Here is a 21670-nt window from a genome sequence, read left to right as displayed (position 1 = left end):
CCTGTCCCTCATTGCCCCTTGAGAAGATGGGGGTGAGCTCCCTTCTTGAACCGCTGCAGTCCATGTGCTGTGGATTGACCCACAATGCCTTTAGAGAAGGGATTCCAGGATTTTGACCCAGTGACAAGAAAGTACGGTGGTATATTTCCAAGTGAGGACGGTGAGTGGCTTGGAGGGGAACTTGAAGGGGGTGGTGCTCCTATGTATCTGCTGCCTTTGTCCTTCCAGGTGGAAGTAATTGTGGGTTTGGAAGGGGCTGTCTGAGGACCTTTGATGAATTTCTGCAGTGCATCTTGTGGACAGTATACATTGCTGCTACTGAGCATCGGTGGTGGAGGGAGTGGATGCTTGTGGAGGCAAAGAGTTTAAAAAATCTGGAATTCTCTCGCTCAAACATTTGTGAATGATGAGAATCAAGCTCATCTTTTAAGATTGACAGTAACACATTTTATTTGGGATTATGAGGCTGAAGTGGGAGAAAGGATTTGACCTTTAGATCAGTCCTATTCAGGCTGAACAACACAAACCTTTCGGGTTGAATGGTCTCTTGTTCAGATCCACACAGTGTGCATCATACCCACAGTACTGGATGCCCTCTCATAATATATTTGTTCAATTAATTTTTAATAAACCAAGTGTTTGACTCTGTGCTTGATGTCATGCTTGCAAAGCAGCCAAGCCCATTACAAAGTTGACATTCCTAAGGGGATTGCTGTGCTATATAAAATTATGAAGGGAATAGATAAGATTGCTTCCACTGGTCGGTGAAACTAGATCTAGGGGGCATAGCCTCAAAATAAAGGGGAGCAGGTTTAGGACTGAGTTCAGGAGGAACTTCTTCACCCAAAGGGTTATGAATCTGTGGAATTCCCCGCCCAATGAAGCAGTTGATGCTACCACATTGCCTTAAAAACATTCAAAGATGGGTTTTGAACAGTAAAGAAATTAAGGATTATGGTGAGCAGATGGATAAGTGGAGCTGAGTCCATGAAAAGATCAGCCATGATCTTAATTGTATGGTGGAGCAGGCTCGATGGGCCGAATGGCCTATTCCTGCTCCTGTTCCTTATGTTCTTATCTCTCCCTCTGCAGTCTTCCTCTTTCACTGTTTTCCAGTGTAGATCTGAGAAGAATAGACCAAATAATTATAGGCCAGTCAGCTTTCAAAGGTGAGATACAGAACGAGCCATCACTGAGAAAAGCAAAGATTAATCAAGGATATTAATCAGGGATAGTCAACACAGTTTTCTTAAGGGAATATTGTGTCTTACTAACTTTATCGACAGCTTTGAGGAAATAACAAGCAGGTTTGGTGAGGGTAATGCAGTAAATGGTGTTTGCATGGATTTTAGTCAGGCATTTGACAAGGTCCCACATGGCAGATTGATCAGAAAATTAAAGTCTATAGGATACAAGGGCAATGGTGAATTGGATCCATAACTGGCTCAGAGAAAGGAAGCAAGTCAGTGATCCATAGGCCCTTTGCTGTTTGTGAGATTATGTTTCAGATTGGGAAATTTGCTCTTCACACAAAAATTGGCAGGTATTGGAGAGGTGGTTGGTAGTGAAGAGATAGTGGACAGTGAAAAAGTAACTGTCGACTGCAGGATAATACCAGTGACTCGTTGAAACCCCTGAAAAGCAGAAATTAAGTTTGGTCTGAAGAATGGTGATGGCAAACAAAATGAGAAATTATGCAATAAACAGGAAAATGTTGAGCAGGTTAAAGGAAGCAGAGACCTTGGAGTGCTTGTTCGTAGGTCTCTGAAAATGGCAGAACAGGCAGATAAAGGTGGTGAAGAAAGCAAGTTGTGCGCTTGCCTTCATGAGATGAGGTGTAAATCCAAAAACTGGGATTTAATGCTGGAATTTTATTAAAATGCTGCCACGGCCACAGTTGGGTTTCTGTGCACAATTCTGGTTACCACATAAAGGAAAGATATCATTGATGTAGAAAGTGTACAGGGGAGATTTACAAGAATATTGCTAGGGTTGAAAGTTGCAGCAGTGAGGAGGGATTGGATAGGCTAAGGTTGCTTTCCCTAGGACAGTGGAGGCTGAGGGGTGGCATCACGAGGCGTACAAAGTAATAATTCACTTTAATGTTGTAGACAGAAAGCACCAGATTTCCCTGAGCAGAGGCAGAGAGATGTGACCAGCGAGCACCGACTTAGGGTGGCATGGTGGCTCAGTGGTTAGCACTGCTGCCTCACAGCATCAGGAACCCAGGTTCAATTCCAGTCTCAAGCAACGGCGTGGAGTTTGTACATTCTATCCATATCTGTGCGGGTTTCCTCCAGGTGCTCAAACTTCCTCCCACAATCCAAAGATATGCTGGTTAGGTGAATTGGCCGTTCTAAAATTGGCCATAATGTTCAGGGACCTATAGGTTAGGTGCACTAGCTAGGAGTAAATGTAGAGTGATCAAATGGGACACTCTCAGAGGGTCGGTGTGGACCATTAGGGTCAAATGGCCTATTTCCATACTGTAGGGATTCTATGTAAGATCATTGGTAGAGGCTGTGTCCGGATGTAAGTTTGCTCGCTGAGCTGGAAGGTTCATGTTCAGACGTTTCGTCACCATACTAGGTAACATCTTCAATGAGCCTCCTGACAAAGCAGTGCTGATTATTCCTGCTTTCTATTTGTGTGTTTGGATTTCTTTGGGTTGGTGATACAATTTCCTGTGATGTCATTTCCTGTTTTTTTCTCAAGAGGTGCTAAATCAGGTTCAGGTGAATGTGTTTGTTGATAGAGTTCCGGTTGGAATGTCATACTTCTAGGAATTCTCAAGCCTGTTTGGCTTGTCCTAGGATGGATGTGCTGTCCCCGTGAAGTGGTGGCCTTCCTCGTCTGTAAGGATATTAGTGAGAGAGGGCCATGTCATTTTGTGGCTAGTTGGTGTTCATGTATCCTGGTGGCTAGTTTTCTGCCTGTTTGTCCAATGGTTTACCACCCCCTGAGGAAAAAAAACAAGAAAGGACATCACCAACTCAAAGAAACCTGAACATGTAAATAGAAAGCAGGAATTGTCAGCAATGCTTAGTCTGGAGGCTCACCGAAGATGTTACCGAGTAGGGTGACAAAACGTCTGAACATGAACCTTCCAGCTCAGTGAGCAAGCCTACATCCAGAACCTCAACCTGAGCTACAAATCTTCTCAAAACTCACTACCATTGGTAAAGGATTGGAAAGTGAGAGGTTATAGTTTTAGGATAAGGGGCAGTGGAATTCACAGCCCCCGAGTCAGATACTGAGACATTGAGCATATTTTAGGAAGTGATGACAGATTTTTTTAAGTTAGTAACAGGTTGAAAGACTGTGGAGAGCAGATGGAAAATTGGCATTGAGACTGAGATGAGATCAGCCATGCTTGCATTAAATAGCAGAGCAGGCTTGAAGGGTTGAATGGCCTACTCCTGCTTCTTATCTTTTGCCTTGTTAAAGGGGACCTAAGGAAAAATGTAGTCACTCAGAGGGTGACAAGTCTGGAATTCACGGTCTACTGTGGTATCTGTGGCAGTAACCCTCACTTCATTGGAAAATGAACCTGCATCTGACCAGAGGTACAGGAAGCTCCAAGGCTCCAGACCAGCTATTGGGAGGGTGAGTTAGAGTTAGAATTTTGGTGGGGCGAGGAGGAGGCGCTACTGTTTTCTTCAGCCAGCACAACTACGATGGGCAGAATGGTCTTTTCCTGTTCTGTAACTTCCCTCTGGCTCAATTTTTTGTGGCCCCTGGGAAAGCTAACAGCAGAAAGAGGCCAAGCCATCCAGTCTCATCGCTCGGTCCATGGCTCTGCAGATTAGAGCATCTCCCTAAAACTTCATAACACGTGGAGGGGTTCTGCCTTCACCAACTTTCCAGTCAGTAAAGTTCCAGGCACCAAACAGCCCAGGGTGAAACAATCCGTCCTCAGTCTCTTGGTGTTATTTTAAATGTTTCCAGTAAAAACCTGTGAGATCATCAAATCTATTGAGCAATTCTGGTGTCATCATCTCTGAAGGATATTAGAAGATTCCATCTCTGTCTGTCCACCCAAAAGTTCCGCCCATTGTATCTATCATCCCAGTTTTCCTCCACTTCCCTCTCCTGCCTTTTCCCTCAAGCTTCCCCTTTAATAAACTGCCTTTACCATCTGCTCCAAGGAGGCAACTGAAGCATTACATACACCTCTCTCAGATGTTCACATTTTCTCTTTTCTTCAGCCATTTCCAGCATCTCATTAGACTCTGTGTGGACAAGAAACATACTCTGATACATCCACAACACAAATGCTTTCAGCTTATGAATGGACCCCTTGTTAAGAAGAATACACATTATTTAACTCATTGCCATCTCCCCGTGACCAAAGAGAATTGTAGAATTGCAGGAAATAGCTGGAATCTGTTCACCCATTGAGCCCAGTGCACCATTCACACACACCACGGCTGATCATCTGACTCTGCAACATTTTTGCCATTAGCTACATAGCCCCCGATGTCTTAGTAGCTCAAAATCGTCTGATTTCTGACTTGAATCTGCTCGACAATTGAGCTTGCACCACCCTATGAGGAGAGTGAACATCTAAGATTCAGCATAGTAAAGAAATCTTTCATCTCAGTCCAAAATGACCTACAACTTATTTCGTGATTGAAGGACACAGGAGAGAAGAGGGTATTAAACTTGAAAGGGTTCAGAAAGGATTTACAAGAATGTTACCAGGGTTCAAGGGTTTGAACTATAGGGAGAGACTGGTTAGGGTGGGGCTATTTTCCCTGAAGCATTTGAGGCTGAGGTTTATAATATAATGAGGGCATTCATAGGGAAAACAATGTCTTTTCCCTGGGGTGGGGGAGTCCAGAACTAGAGGGCATAGGTTTAAGGCGAGAGGGAGAAGATTTAAAAGGACTAAAGGGGCAATGTTTTCACACAGAGGGTGGTGCTAGTATGGAATGAACTGCTAGAGGGAGTGTGTTAGAACATAGAACAGTACAGGCCAGTCAGCCCTTGATGTTGTGCCAACCTTTTATCCTACTAAGGTCAAACTAACCTACATATCCTTTGTTTTATAATCATCCATGTGCCTATCTGAGATTCACTTAAATGCCCCTATGTATCTGACTATACTATCACTGTTGGCAGTGCATTCCACACACCCACCACTCTGTATGAAGAACTGACCTCTGACATCTCCCCTAAACCTTCCTCCAATTATAACATTCAACAGGCATCTGGATGGGTACATGAATAGGAAGGGTACAGAAGGATATGGACTCTCCATATCCCAAATAGAGGCAAATGGGACTAGATTTATTTCGGAAATCTAGCGGGCATAGACAAGTTAGACTGAAGCTCTGTTCCTGTGCTATAGATTTCTATGACTGCTCCAACATTCAAGAAAATCTTCACCAATCTTCTACATCAGCAACATCTTTCTACATCTCCTTCTAGTTTTAAATCAACAATCCATCCAGTGTCCCCCACCCCCAAATGCGAACAAACCAACCAGGATACTTTCTGTCTCCAATTTCCATTTGAAAAATATTCTTGTCTCATTTAGCTTCCTCAAGTAACACAATCAGAGGCTGGTTTTAGGAACATGAACATTTATTATTTCAAATTCACAAAGCGTGATAGAAGTGCTGGGTGCCTGCATACAATAATGCAAATTCATAAAACCATCGCAAGAACAGCAACAAAATCTCATCAACATACAATTTCCAAACACTAATCATCTTTACAAATAAAGTTACAAAGTAATCAGGGAATGAGTGTGCAGAGGGGAATCACAAGCTTCATTCAGAATTCATTAAACCCTCTGCATTCAAATATCAATCAATATGTTCAGATATGGTCAAAATTCAGCTGCTTCATTTCTCTCTCCTGCAGGGACTCTATTGTTAAGAAAACATGACACGTACCGAGTAATTCCCAAACTTCCCCTTTCATCCAACTGATATTTCCACAGTTGCTCCACCTCAAGGCTATTCATGCTGTCGGAGTCGGTCACATCAGGAACCTTTGGAACATGTTGTGACCTCCCTCAAACCCCCTTACCTGACTGTGCGGGTGTACACCAATGAAGACAGCACTTCATATGATTCCCAGATCCCCAGCCCCCTCTACACTCATGATTCGATACTTTGTCAACCTGTGCAGACTTCAGATCGAGGTGAGCTCATTCAGAGAACGATGGGAATCAAACCCAGGTTCTTCCCAATGTCTTCATTACAGACCTTCCCTAACCAGCTCCTCCAACACTAGACTGCCTGTCTCACAAACCCCTAAATAAAGTGTTTGAAGGAGAGTACTAACAATGTCACCCTTACACAAATAGAGAGGTTAGGAGAACAGAAAGTGATTGCCTTCCCATAAATGATGATCATTCTTCAATAGTCACATCAAATATAAACCGAGCCAAGTTGTTCTGAAGGTTGCCCTCAGTTTAAGGCCTCTTCAACTGTCAATAGCCCATAATATTCAAGTTCCTCTCCATTAACAATTTTCAACCATACTCCTGTTACCTGCACCTCCTAGATGTTTTTCAAAATAATCATATACTGAAAAGCAAGCTGGTTGATGTTCTTTTGTGTTTGTGCCAACAGCGCAGAAGCGCCACAAAAACTCACTAAAATCATCAACCATTCAGTTGGCTGTACCATCCCAGAGAATTTCAGTACTGCCCGGATCAGCTGCAGGAAGGTTACTGTGGAAATAACTGAGTCAATCTACAATCACCACCTTCCAATGGTCACCCTAAGAGCACCATCACCATGTTTCAGACACACCATTACCCACATCCAACACCATCCCAAGGGGTCAAATTCCAAACTACTCACTCCATCTACACCACCATGTGTCCATTACTGAGGATGGCAAACTCAACAGTCAACCCAACAGAGAGTTGGGGAGCAGGGAAGAGTAGGAGGGAGGGACAGACAGACACATACATACATACAATGGGAAGCACTCCTCACAGCTGACATGGAATTGGGGCCATTACAGCCCACTTTGATTACAGAGAAGTTTTTAATGGGTTTAAAAATATGTAAAAGCTGAGTATGTAGAAGCTCAATTATTTCACCATGGTAGTATCAGTCCTCTCTCCTCTCCTTCCACATTACCACCTTTCCTAAAATGTGTGGTCTTCCAAAACACTCACCACAAAGCATAAGCGTGAGGCAGTTGAATAAATAATGCCTACAATGTGACAGAAGCACCCCAAAGAGTGAGAAACTGAGCAGCAGGTTTCACTGCCGCACTCATCAAAAGGCACTACTTCTAGGTTACATCCAAAGATCAGTCAGTTCTCTCGTTCTAGAAGTGCCAAGATAAAACACCCAGACCATGCCAGAAAGCTCTGCGAGCAGCAGCAACACTATAGCCCTCCCCTTTCTCCTTCATTCCTCAACCCTATGGGAACAACCCAATAACAAGGTATTGGCTTGTACCTTCTACAAAAACAAAACAGGATTGCACAAAGGATTCCCAAAATGTTGAGAGAGTGCCAAAAACCCCAGGATGAAAAGGAAATGAGCTCCACCTTCCAACCTAGGAAAACCATGTGGTCTCATCACTGTTCCAATAGAGCCACAGCAGTAAAGCAGAGCAGCTCCTACTTCTCAAAACACAAGTGTCACAACTCGATTGTCATTTTAATCAAGAGACACACAGATAAATGAGCATCTTTACTTGAGAATCCACGAAAGGGCTGCATGCTCTAACTACACAAGGGGTACAATCTAACACAGCAACACAAACAAGACATCCCTCCCCAAATCAACAGGCATAAGCACTCAGTTTCCGTCATATACAAAGATTCCATAATTTTATATGCAAACCCAACCTGTCAGCAAGTTCCCCACCAAATCCCCGTTCAGTATCTCCGCCATATGCGACCCAATGGTCTCCAGTAAAAAAAACCCATTTCCTATTGCACCCTTCATCACCTCACAATACCTCAAAACCCAATACAACCGACCAAGTCTCTTGGAAGTGCAGTCACTGATGTAATTTAGGAAAAAGCGCCACAATTTTCTCACAGCAAGACCCACAAACTGCAAGATGACATTGACCAGTCACCCTGCCTTTGAGACAATTGTTGAGGGTAAGATATGAGGCATATGAGAACATCCTTAGTGCCTCTTCCAGATAATAAAGCAAATCTTTAATGTCCACGTGATGCAGACAGACACATTTAAAGTCTCATCCTAAAATAACAACCTTCAGCACTGACCCTCCGACAGCACAGCACTCCCTCAGCACTGACCCTCTGCCAGCGCGGCACTCCCTCAGCACTGACCCTCCGACAGCACAGCACTCCCTCAGCACTGACCCTCTGCCAGCGCGGCACTCCCTCAGCACTGACCTTCCAACAGCACGGCACTCCCTCAGTGATGACTCTCCTAAAGTGCAACATACCCTAATGACACTCTGACAGTGCAACACTCACCCCTTAATCACCCTCCAACAGTGCAATATTTTCCCAATAGTGACCCTTCAACAGTGCGGCGCTCTCTCAGCACTGTTCTTCTGATCTGCAATTTTGAACCCATGACCTTCTCATTGTGGAACGGAGTGCAGTTACTGGGCCAAACCCACACCCTAAAAATAACTGGAGTAATTTCTAAACCAGACAGGTGACTGTTATGACTCTCCTAAGTTCAGGGATATCTTTACTGAAGACAAAACCACTTCATTCAGTGTGTTCTGACAGCAGGTAGCTCTCCCTGGTCAGCAAGTCAGGCTTGCGTTCTGCCCTTATGATGGTCAACCTTTCCATTTGGAAAAGGAAGCCTGGGTTGACCAATATGAAACTGCCATCTCAGTCCATGGACAGGGACAACATGGATCCAGTAAAAGGCTGTTCTAAGCCTATTCGGAGGACAGTGCATAGGAACACACAAATTAGGATCTGTATCACCTCTTAGATCCTTAAACCTGGTTTATCAGCAAGATCATGGCTAATCTGATTACTCAACAATTCCCACCAAGCCTTCTAACTTTTACCTCCTCACTTATCCAGAATCGACCTCAGTCTTAAACACATTCAAAGACATTGTGTCCAGTGCATTTTTAACAAGAGTTCCAAAGACTCACCACTCTCAGAAGTTCTTTTTAGTTCATCTGTGTCTTAAATGGGCAACCCCTCACTTTTAAGTAATAGTCTCTGGTTCTAAATTCTCCCGTTAAGAGGAAATATCTTTGCCACATCCACCAGATGAAGACTGCTCAGCCTCTCACAGGTTTCCACTACGTTACCTGTTCTACACTACAGCTGATATAATCCAATCTCTCCTCAGAAGACAACCCGTCTATTCCAGCTATTACTGTGGTGCTGGAAACACGCAGGTCAGGCAACATCCTTCTGGCTGTGGTTTTCCAGCACCACACTTTTTGACTCCAATCTCCAGCATCTGCAGTCCTTTCTCCTATTCCAGCTATTAGTCTGGTAAATCTCTGAACTCCAATTCATTTACATCTTCCCCAAGTATGGAGTCTAATACCATATACAGAGCAACTTCGATTATCCAAATATCAGCAATGTCCCGATTATCCAGAATTTGATTAACAATGAAATACTCAATGCCCCTGTCCTTCAGACAATTAAGATTCCTCCATACAGATGTTGACTCACCACCATCCCATACAAATGAAGCAGACCTTCGCTGGCACTGACAAAAATTCAGCTGAGGACACCAAGTCCATCTGATTCTAGGCTCCAACATTTACATTTCGCTTGGATGGAGCAGATTCGGTTCTCAACTCATGGCTTGGTCAGTTGGTGCTAACAGCATTAAACACGAGGGGCTCCTATTTCTTATTGAAACCCTTACCTGTTTGAGGGGAGCCAGAGTGGCAAAGTTGCCACTGTGATCTTACTGAGTAGTTAAACATAGGTCTGAGGGGCTGACTGACCAAATCCTACTTCTGTTCCTCCTGTTTATTACTCAGAAGTTGAAAAGGTGCAGCTGTCCCTAAGTTGTAAATGTTAACAAATTACTTGCAGGTTTGATGGTGGTTTAATTTTTAAAAATTGTTTGTGGAGGAAGGAAGCTGCTGAGAGTGAACACTGATGGTAGTAATCTGCATGTGGAGCCTCCCGCCAACAGAGACCTGCTTGAAATCTCCCAACCCCAAGTTCAATATTCAACAAAATGTACATTTTAATCAGTGGTTCAATGACTCCTCTGTAACTCACTCTGGTGCACAGCCTCAGCAAGTGTTTAAACTTGGACTAGTTCCCAAAATTACAAAAAGGAGTAGCAGTTTTAAAGTATTAACGTTTGCTCATGGAGTCACAATAACACAGGAGGAGGCCCTTCAGCCAATTAAGTCCATATTGACTCTCTACAGCTGAAGAGCTTATGCTTGAGACATTGACTCTCCTGGTCCTCGGAAGCTGCCTGACGGGCTGTGCTTTTCCAGCACCACACTCCTGACTCTACAGCAATCCAGTGCCAGGCCTTTGTCCAATGAAGGTGCAGTGCAAGTTACTGAACATTCCACTTTGGACAGTTTCTTCAGAACCATGTGCACTCTCAGGAATTCTGTTCCGTGAGGCAGGCACCTTCTTAGCTTAATGTCAGCATGATCCCAGGGATGGTCAGGCTGCTCTCTCATTAGAAAGAGATGACTGGTCATGGTTTAATCCAAGGGTCAACAGGCCTCAAGCAATGGAAGAGGTTGACGACTGTTGTACATGGCAACCTCATATCCAAGTGTAACACTCCCACCAATCACTTGGAGAACAAGCCTCAAGAACCAGCAGACCCCAGGAATCACTGCAAGATGTAAAACCACAAACATGCAGATACAGAAATGACCAATTATTATCAGGACTAAGTGACCACCATGCAGAATTTAAAAATATACTGCACCTTGGATGACATCCAGATACCCTGAAGCACTGTATGAGCATTGGACTATTTGAAATGTAGATGTTGTTGAAATGTAGCAGCACATCAGAAACAATGAGTTAATGACCAGATCATCCAATGTTTTTTTTAAAAGAGACATTAACTGAAGGTGGAAATGGGGGAAGAACTATTTTGCTCTTCAGACAAGTGGCAATGAATCTGTCCACTCTATCGGAGGAGCATGCAAGGCTTGGGTTTAACATCTCACAAAAATGGACCCTCCGACAGTGCGGCGCTCCCTCAGCACTGACCCCACGACAGTGCGGCGCTCCCTCAGCACTGAACCCACGACAGTGCAGCATTACCTCAGCACTGACTCTCCGACAGTGTCACAGTGAATTCGGTAAAATGCAGCTGGAATACACAGTGCAGACTTACAGTGTGAATGGGAGGTGCTAACAGCCAGCTCCCATGTACAATAAACATTTGTTACAGCTGGGCATGAATAGCCCCTGTACACCCCTCCACACTCTCACCTTCGAGATGCTCGAGGTGTGCTCTAGGCTATGAAGACAAGGATTTCATGTTCTGCAGAGATTTCCTGATTTGATGCTGTATGCTGTATACAAACAGCAGAGCACCTACCTGAGCTGAACACGAAGAGACGGAGTCATTTCTGTTCGACTCCTTACACACATCACCCCAAAACCAACCCAACCAAGAGGCCTGCATGAGTCTGTATCTCAAAGTGAGAGAGACAGTAACAAAGCGAGAGACAGCCTCTGACACAACAAGCTGAAGGAATGCAACTGAACAACCCACTTTTTCTGTCATAAAACAGAACACAGTCCCATTCCCTATTGGCCTTTTAGACACAAAAACCAGAAACACACTTAATACATGTTGGTCCCACTGGACATCCCGTGAGATATATCTATATTCTTTGTTGCAAAAGTTAACTATTGACACCAGTGAGCCATGAAAGAAGATGTGTCCCTTTACAGCTCACAACAAAAATTCTCCCACCCACTCAATCTTTCAGGAAACTGCTACTTTGACATTTTACACCAACACAGTTTTTGGTGTGGAGATGGAGGCAAGCGTTACAACTTTCCCATTCAATCAGGACAGGAAGACGGACAGTTCGATAAGAACGCCCACCAGAGAACAGTAGGAAGCTCTTGTGCTCAGAGAACATGGCTTCACCTTAAACAACATTTTTCATCAGTTAGCCAGGGGATACCTGGGAAGGGAAACATGATGAGAGGGAGTCAGGACTGAACAGCAGTGTTAAATAAAGCTCCCGTGGCTCCTTCCATTACAGCTCTCATTCCAATGATGTGAGGAATCTCTCTCCCATTACCATTCACGGATGGTTTCAGCTGCTCTGGGAGTTAGTTTGAGATGGAATGATCACTTTATTTCTGGGCATAGGGTGTTTAAAGATGCCATTGGTATGGACGGTTGTCAGGAACTGGGACAGCTCAGAATCTTTGCTTTCGAAACTGACCTGCTCTTGTCAGAAATTGGATAAACACACATTGACAGTCTCTCTGACCCAAGTACATTGACCTGGATCACAGAGAATATAAAGAATCATAGAGATCAGAGGTGACCAACTGAGGTTTTCAATATTACAGTCAGATGGAGATGATGATTAAAGGGCTGTTGGGGAACTGGGTTGGAATGTCTCAGTCAGTCATTGCCAGGTGTGGCTCCACTGCTGCCCATCATTCACCACAGGCTGATCAATCTGCTCCATTTATTGATAGTGGAGTCCAAGCACACCCTTCTCCAGTTCCCACACCCCCTGACTAGGCTGCAGGCATCTCTGATCACCAATGCAAATCCAGGCGCTCCAATTAAATCCAACAGAAAAAGACAATCACAAGCCAGCACAGCACCGGAGGCCATTCGGCCCATTCTACAATACCATTCCCTATTCAGCTCCATTATCAAGCCTAAACTGACGATTGTGCTTCTGTCCAGAAAGTCGGATCTTCATTTGACCCTTGACATTCCACAAACCACATCTCCCAATAAGCACTGCCCTTGCTGACTCCCAGATGTAACTGGCCTTTTTGCTGTTTCCAAATGAAATGACCCATCCTCCAGTAGCTAGTGCTCCTGGATGCTGTGAGGGGCTAACAGTTTGGGGGAAAAAGTCCCTTGGCTGCATCAACCCCGGAGAAAGATCACGCATGGCATGAATGGCTGCAGCCAACACCAGGCTGCTCTCCACAGCTCCATCAAACTGCTGCCAGTTTCTTTCGCCTCAAAATGAACAGCCCATCCTCAAATATTCCAGCTCTCAACAGGTGCTGCTCCAAGGAGCCAGTGAGTTGCAGGCAAGGTCAGCATCTCAGTGCAGTCCCATCAGATGAGTTAATGCTGTACCATCCCTTCATTAGCTCGAGGGATACAAAGCTGTTTCTTTAAATCCTGCTTTCAAAATGAATCTGACACACAGAATCCACCACAGCAGGTGAAACTGTCCCTGCCGAAATGAAGAGCAAATCACATTCCTTCCAACTTTGTGCCACAACATGACAGGAGCCAGATTCTTATAACACATCAACATCATACAGGACACATTTCCAAATGGCTGCATTCTCAGTCACACTCATTTTGCAATCTTCATGAAGAAGATACAAAGGGAGCTGGAGCCACCCAGTCACATGGGGAAATGTTTCTGTTCTGAGATTCCCCCCCCACCCACCTCTCCCGTGGACCACTGCTAAATAATAGTGTTTATCGAAACCTGAACCCACGCATCCCAGGCACAGACAAACTCTCGGAAGCACCTTGTGACACTGAAAGCTAACGTTTAATCTTCAAAACGATGAAGAACTATCAGTTCCAGCTCCTGGACTTACCACCGGATTCAACCAGCTTCGCCCTCCTCAATATCCCTCCCAATCTACCACTTCCTATTCGCTCTCAAATTGTCTGCATTGTGCAACAGGAACAAACAGTAAAGATGAGCTCAATCACATTGCCCTCTTGTAGTGGGTAACCTGCTATGGATGGGTTCAGCTCTTCAGTCTCTACTGCAGACCACCAGGGGAGAGTCAGTGGCTGTAGGCAGCATAGTAGCTGCACTAGGGGGATGGGTGCAGGATACCAACATCCCCAACCTGTACCCCAAGCACAGGATGCCAGTCTCCCTCAACCTCTTCCAGCAGTTAAAGGGTCTTTCTCTTGTAAGGGTTAGGGAGACACCTTCCACTGTAGGCCCTTACCCAGTCATCAAATCAGACCCACCCCACCCCAACCCTACAGGAATTCCACCAAAACAATCCTTTCGACTCTATAATTCCCGCCCCAGACTAGCCCTAATCCCAAATTGCAAACAGCTATGTCTCTGTGCTAAATCAGAGCTCTAACTAAGAAGTGCGTTCAGCTTTTTCTCATATAATAAAAGTTAATTTGTACTAAAAGTTTATCACGACCTTCCTTAAAAAAAAAAGTCGCTGGTTTCAGCCAGCTCAGTTGAGCTGAGCTTTGGAGATATCTCATAGGTTTAGTCTCCTCTCCATAAAGTGGCTGTTGACTGCTTCATATTACAAATAAAAACATATCAAAACAGACGAAGCTGAAGAAGCAGAGGCGTATAGAAAGGAAAGGCCCAAACTCTTCGCTGGGTTTCAGGCACCTTCCCCGTCTATGCCCGATTTTCAGCGTTCGCAGTTTCTCTCTCTCTGCATCTCAAAGCTTTACGTGTTTAAATGATAATTAATAGTGTTGTGGAAAAGTCTTCATTGCAGCATGAAAACCAGGAACTAATATAAGAAACCCGACAGCCCTGCCTCCAGATCCCCACGGTGGGCGGGAGCCAAGGTGAGCGATGGGGGGTTGGGGGGGGGTGGTGAGAGAGGGGCAGAGAGATGGGAGAATGAGGGACGGGGAAAGCGGGCGGGGAGGGGGTGCACACCTACAGCAAGGCATGACGTGAGGAAGTGGCGCCACCTTTAAGAAAAAACAATTGACGCTGGCATTGAGAATGGCACCTGTGACTGACTGTCGAATATCACCAGGAACACGGAGCCCCCGTCCAACAAAGGGAATGACCACTGGAGGCAGGAATACTGGACTGACCAAAGCTGCCCTCTCCCCCTCCCTTACACAGAGGTTCTATTCCCCACCCCCTCCCCCACCTGCCATGGGGCTACTTATTGACAGATTTCACAAAGTTGTCGGCGTTGCAGAACTCTTTGATGGTGACAGTCAGGAGGTTGGTCGTCACGTCTGTCACCACCACGTTGGAGCAGGGCGACATCTCCGGCCGCCAGTCTGACACGTCTCGCTCGGCATCCGAGCCCGCCCCAGTCTCCTGGCCCCCAGGAGGGGATCTCCTTCCTGCGGCCGACTCAGGGGGCAGCGAGAGGTCCAGGGCCTCTGCTTCTCGCCAATCGGGAACCGTGGGGCTCGGGGTGTCGCCTGGGAGCTTGGCCCCGCAATGACGTGCCTCTCCTGACCGCTGGCACTCGCTGCCCGGGGGCACTGGGTCGCTGGCGTAACAGGGGGCGCACGGAGGGGCAGGAAGGGGTTCAGGGCGGATGGCAGGACCTCGGAAATGTGGCTCCGAGCAAGAGGCACCCGCGTCGCTCTCCATCCTCCTCCCATCCCCGACCGGCGTCCGGAAGGATTTGTCATAGACGGAAAAGTTATTGAATTTCATGTGTCGGATCTGACTGCGGAGGATACTGTCGCTGAACTTCTTGCTCTTGCCGATGACGCGGTTACGAGATGGGATCTTGGCTTTGCCCAACGTCTTACTGCTCTTGTCGATCACCTTCAGGTTGAGGATGATCCGGTTGCGGTTCCGGTTGCGTTTCCGAGGCTCCACTTTGCGGTTGATGATCCGGACAGTCTCGGGAAGGGGCAGGGGGGACCTGTTCTGTCCACTCAGACCCGGCTGCGGCTCGGCACGGCTCAGGTTCCGTTTTGATGTCCGGTAGCACCGGCGGATGTTCTTCTTCAGCTTGTAAGCGGCAATGCTGCTGGGAAGCTTGGCCGCTGACCCCGGGCCTGGCTTCATGGAAAAATGCATCTCCCCAATCCGCAAAGCTTCAGCCTGGGCACGGGCCTGGGAGGGAGAGAGAGAGCAGTTACAGCATAGCAGAGAGCAACTCCTTAACCCTACTGCATGGGCTAGGTCAGAATAAATGAGGAGCAGGCAATTCAGCCCCTCAAGCCCGCCCCACCGTTCCACAAGATGTTGGCTAATGCAAGTTACCACATTTCCATTCGCTACACTAACCACTGGCCCTTGACTAACGAGGGAGTCAATCTCAAGAGAATGGTAGAGAAACTGAGCAGGTCTGGCAGCATCTCTGGACAGACCAGAGCAAACACTTTTGAGTCCAATACAACACTTATTCAGAACCAAACCAGCAGAAAGCTGCCTCCAGTTACGGGCTCGCAGGGACCGGGGTGGGTGGGAACTCCAAAGGCATTTTCAGAGAACAATCAGATACTTGAGAACACCAAGCCAACACCATCCTGAATGTGAGGCAATCACGACCAGACCACCCAAACCTGATTTGCAGCGAAAGCATTGCGATCATCAGGTGAGGCCAATTCTCGACCCTGACTGGTTAACAATGACATCAGGCAACATCATCCTATAAACCGGGTCCCTGGTTCTTCACAGTTAAACCTTTCACACTTTGCTTGGGGATTCAGGCATTTCTGTCAGAACGTTGAGATTGCACTTTATACTTCCACCTGTTTTCTTCATGAAAATGGGAGACCCTTTATTTTAGGTTTCAGTCGTAAACACTGGACAGCTTTTTTGAGAAAGGATATCCTGACACTGGAGGCAATTCAAAAGAGATTCACTCAGCTGATTCTGAGGGTGAGGGTGAGGGTGAGGGTGAGGGTGGGGGTGGGGGTGGGGCCTTATCAAGAAAGGCTAAACTGACGGGGACATGAATAGAAAAGGTTTGGAGGGATGTGGGCCGGGTGCTGGCAGGTGGGACATCTGGTCGGCATGGACTGAAGGGTCTGTTTCCATGCTGTACATTTCTATGACTCGACGGTGAGGCCTTTAAACTTTGAAGTTTAGAAGAATGAGGGGTGATCTTACTGAAATGTAGAAGATTCTGAGGGGGTTTCATAGAATCAGAGAAGCCTTGCAGTATGGAAGCAGGCCATTCAGCCCATCCAGTCCATACCAACTCTCGGAAGAACATCCCACCCACCCCTTATTCCATCCCTGAGACCCTGCATTTCTCATGGTCAATCCACCTAACCTGCACATCCCTGGACACTGCGAGCAATTTCCTATGTATTTAACTTGCACATCTTTGGACTGTGGGAGGAAACCCATCCAGACACAGGGAGAATGGGCCAACTCCACACAGACAGTCCCCCAGGGGTGGAATCGAACTTGGGTCCCTGGTGCTGTGACAGAGCAGTGCGATCCACCTAGCTCCCCCCTTTACAGGATCGACATTGAGGAAATGGTCCATGTGTGAGGCAATCTCAAACTAAGGAACATAGCTAGAGTAGGTGGACACTCATTTAAAATGGTGATGTGAAGGAATTCCTTTCTGCAGAGGGGAGTAAATATCTAGAATTCTCTACCCCAGAGTCATGGAGGCTAGATCAATGGAAGTACTTAAAACAGGAGAGGGCTGAGAGGAGCAGTCATGAAAGAGGAGGTCAGGCCTGGTTAAGGCCAGACATGATTTTGTGCAAGGTGGAGAATGGTTCAGGGGCTGAATGGCCTATTCCTGTTTCTATTTTCTACAATTTTACACCTCAGTGGGTAGCATGCATCCATCAGAATCAGGAGCTTACGACTACAAGACTCAAGTGCCTAATGCCTGCAGGGCAGGAGAGTCCCAAGACTGACAGTATTGGTAAGTGTGTCCTGACCAACATGTAACCCTGAAACAACACTGAGAAGCAGATGCCATCAGGATGCTGCTGTGAGTAAACAGGCTGATGGTCTTTCTCGCAAAAATAAAACTGCCATTTCTTTAGCACCTTTTATGAGCTTGGGACGTCCCAAATCACTCGGCAGCCAACAAGTTATTTTCAAGGCATTGGCACTGTTGCAACGTTGGCAATAAAGCTCCCAACTGATCTCACAAACACAAGATCTCTCAAACAGCAGCATGATAATGACTGGATAAACTTTCAGTGACATTGGCAAAGAATAAATACTGGTCAGGACATTTGGGGTGGGGGTCCCTGGCCTTCTGCACTTTTCCACAACCACCACCTGCTTTTATATAGCACCTTTAATTTGTTAAAGCACCTTAAGATTCTTCAGAGTAGCACTGTTAAAGTTTTACTTTAACCGAATCCCTACAATGTGGAAGCAGGTCATTCAGCCCACACCAAGCATCCCACCCTATCCCCCACAATTCCACTTGGCTAACCCACCCTAACCTGTACATCTTTGTGACTGTGGGAGGAAACCCACACAGACACAGGGAGAATGTGCAAACTCCACACAGTCAGTCACCAGAGGGTGGAATCAATCCCAGGTCCCTGGCGCTGTGAGGCAGCAGTACTAACCACTGAGCCACCTTGCAGCCCATCAATATGACACCAAGCCACAGAGAGACATGAAGGCAAAGGGGCAAGAGTTTGAACAGGGTTACTGCAGGTTATAGGAGGTCTAAAGGATGGGAGATAGTGGAAGTGGATTCTGGAGTTCAGGGCCAAAGTAATAACTGCCAACGATGCAGTGATTAAAATCAGGAACATGTTTACACTGTTGAATGTAAAGATCACACAACCACTATCACAAAGGGCTGAGGAGTACGCCCAAGTACACTGGATATTATGGACCCCTCAATTGAGAGGACAGAAGCAGGCATTTATTTCAATTTTGCATGAGTTGTCAACATTCAATGCCCTTCAATATGATTTGACAGACTGCCATAAATTAAATGGATTATTCCTGCTTCTGTTTCACCTTAGTATTCAAGCAAATTCTTGTCATTGCTGGATGGTCTACTCTACCTACAGCCAGGCATTTTGTATATTCCTGTATTTTCTTCCAATTTAAAAGGAAGATTTCCATTTATACAGCAGCTTGCATGGCCACCAGACCTGTCAGATCACTTCACAGCCAACGAAATATTTAACTATCCTTAACTTCCTTGAGAAGGTGGTGAGTCACTGCAGTCCATGAGGCAGACCCTACAATGCCCTTAGGGAGGGAATTCCAGGATTTTGACCCAATGACATTGAAGGAACAGCAATATATTTCCAACTCAGGCTGGTATATGACTTGGGTGAGAACTTGCAGGGTATTCCTACACATCTGCTGTCCTTGGGATTCTAGATGATAGAGGTTATGGGTTAAGGTGGTGATGGGGTTATTTGATCATTATCACATGGATGTTTTGGGGAGCTTATTGTGCACCAGTTAGCGTTAAGTTTTTCCATGTTCCATGTGTAGCAACATTTGCAATCAAACAACTCATTGACTAAGAAGTGATCTGACTGGTCCAGTGGCCATGCAAACTGTTGTATAAATAGAAATCTTCCTTTTAATCTGAAGAAAATACTGGAATAAACAAAACGTCTAGCTGTAGATAGAGTAGGCCATCCAACAATGACAAGAATTCGTTTGAATAATAAAAAAAGTAAAACTGAAGCAGGAATAATCAATTTAATTTATGGGAATCCGTCAAACTGTAAACTGAACTCAACAAAACCTGCAAACTGCACCTTTAAAAAGGAACGCTTTCTTACGTCACCTTGTTGTGAGGAAGCACACCCAAAAAACAGATTTATTTTGATTTATGTTTTTGTTTAATATGAAACACTCACTTTCAACAGGAAGGTTTTGGGTTTGGGGCCTCGCTTCTTTGGCCCATACAGCTCCCTCTCTCTCTCCCTGCAAGAAATGCAAAGAGAAAAACAACAGAAATGCACATTTGACAGTATGCACAGCAACGGAAAATTTAATAAAAAGAATAAATAAATCCAAAATGGACCCGATTTAGGGCAGGAAGAAAAAATATTCCTCCGCCTGTGTGTACCTTTGCTCAAAAGCCGCGATTAAACGGGCATCCAAGATATTCTCCTCTGGTTCCCAAGTGCTGTATCTAAAAAGAGAAAGGAGCTAATTATTGCACCTTTGCAATGTTTGTGTGTTTCATTTTATTTTGCGATTTTTTTTCTTTGCCCGCCACTTACTTGATAGCCCATCCTTTCCACTTCACCAGATACTCGATACGGCCCTGTCAGAAATGCAAAAGGGAAATGTTATTCAGGCCGGCGACCCCGTGCACCCGCGGGGATTCTGTGCATTGGTTACGGTGCATCCTACCTTCCGAACCCGCCGCTTGATGATTGACTCGGCCGCGAACACCCGCTCTCCCACCGCCGAAAGCTCCATCTTTGCTCCAGCCCCTCCGCACTCAGCCCAGCGCGCAGCCGCCGACACCCCGCCGCACGTGACCGCACAGTTGCCAGAGGCTCAGCTCCGCCCCCAGAGGCGGTTGCCAGGGACCGACCCCCGCGCCCGGAGGCGGTTGCCAGGGACTTGACCTGGGACAGTGTTGCGGGGTTTGCACCGCGATGTGTGAGGGAGTGATGCCCCAGTTGCAGAACCTGGAGGAGCCGAGGCGGGGAATGCAGCAGCTTTCCCGCACTCTGGGTAATATTATCCCTCTGCATGCAGGGCTCTCCGTTTGCATTCGGTTCAAAGCCCAGTCTGCAGAGTCCTGAACGGAGGGTTATACCCGAAACGTTGACTTTTCTACCTCCTGATGCTACCCAGCTTGCTGTGCTCTTCCAGCCTCCCGCCTGTCTATTTTGGATTCCAGCATCTGCAGTTTTTTTTGTTTCTGAAGGGTGAAACGGCCCATTCATTCATTTATTCAGCCTAACCATAACTGACTCCCAAATTATTGCAGTGGTCTGTTCAAAAGACCGGAAGAGTCAAAGCCCATTGAGTCTTTTACAGAAAATGGTTAAGCAGGGACAGGGATTTGGTACAAAGACAAAAGTCTTTTCCCTGGGGTGGTGGGGTCCAGAACTAGAGGTTGTAAGTTTAGGGTGGGTGGAAGATATTAAAAGAACCTAAGGGGCAACTTTTTCACACAGAGGGTGGAGCATGTGTGGAATGAGCTGCCAGAGGAAGTGGTGGAGGCTGGAACAATTCCAATATTTAAAAGGCATCTGGATGGGTACATGAATAGGAAGGGTCTGGAAGGATATGAGCCAAGTGATGGCAAATGGGATTGGATTAAGTTTGGATATCTGGTCGGCATGGACAAGTTGGACTGAAGGGTCTGTTTCTGTGCTGTACATCTCTATGACTCTATGAAATAGTTGAAGCTGGGAGTAGTTTTACGTGTTAGACAGGGCATTGGGAGCACAGTTGCATTAGTTTAGGTTGAAATCTGGCTATATGTAGTGGGATTCATTTTAAAAATTGCATTCACCTTGCACCCTCTCATGACATAAGCACAGCCCGGGAGTTTTACACAGACAATGAAAGATGTATTTTTGGGTATGGACAACATTGTAGGAAATTCAGCAACCATCCAGCAGACTGTATAATGATCAGATAGCCCTTTTCTGTAAATGTTTGCCAGGACACTGGGGGAGAACACCTCTGTTCCTCTTCAAAAATAGGCACATGACAGTGCAGCACTCCCTCGGTCCTGCACAAACCTGCTTGTGCTCTTTGAGTGGGGCTTTAACCCAGGTCTTTGTTCCTGACTCCAAGGTGAGTAACCTATTCACTGAGCTACGTCTGGCACAAGCTGAGGCACATATGCAATGTGTCACTGTGCTGGTGCTACCTCAGAAGTCAGCATCCTGCAGCCGACATAAAACATTGGCCCATC

General features: G+C 46.0%; 1 protein-coding gene across 1 annotated transcript; it reads right to left on the bottom strand.

The window, feature by feature from the left end:
* Positions 1-621: 621 nt before the first annotated feature.
* Positions 622-20257, bottom strand: LOC140489406 (chromobox protein homolog 6-like). The gene is made up of 6 exons (XM_072588932.1): positions 20143-20257; positions 20010-20053; positions 19853-19918; positions 19641-19707; positions 14999-15930; positions 622-2959 (listed from the first exon to the last, which is right to left on the bottom strand). The coding sequence occupies exons 1-5, from the start codon at positions 20209-20211 to the stop codon at positions 15010-15012; spliced, it is 1167 nt and encodes a 388-aa protein (XP_072445033.1). The 5' UTR covers positions 20212-20257; the 3' UTR covers positions 622-2959; positions 14999-15009.
* Positions 20258-21670: the final 1413 nt, after the last annotated feature.

Source organism: Chiloscyllium punctatum, chromosome 18 (genome assembly GCF_047496795.1).
Source record: "Chiloscyllium punctatum isolate Juve2018m chromosome 18, sChiPun1.3, whole genome shotgun sequence".
NCBI classification, from domain to species: domain Eukaryota; kingdom Metazoa; phylum Chordata; class Chondrichthyes; order Orectolobiformes; family Hemiscylliidae; genus Chiloscyllium; species Chiloscyllium punctatum.
The sequence above is the reverse complement of the archived record's forward strand: the minus strand, read 5'-3'. Positions and strand labels throughout refer to the sequence as shown.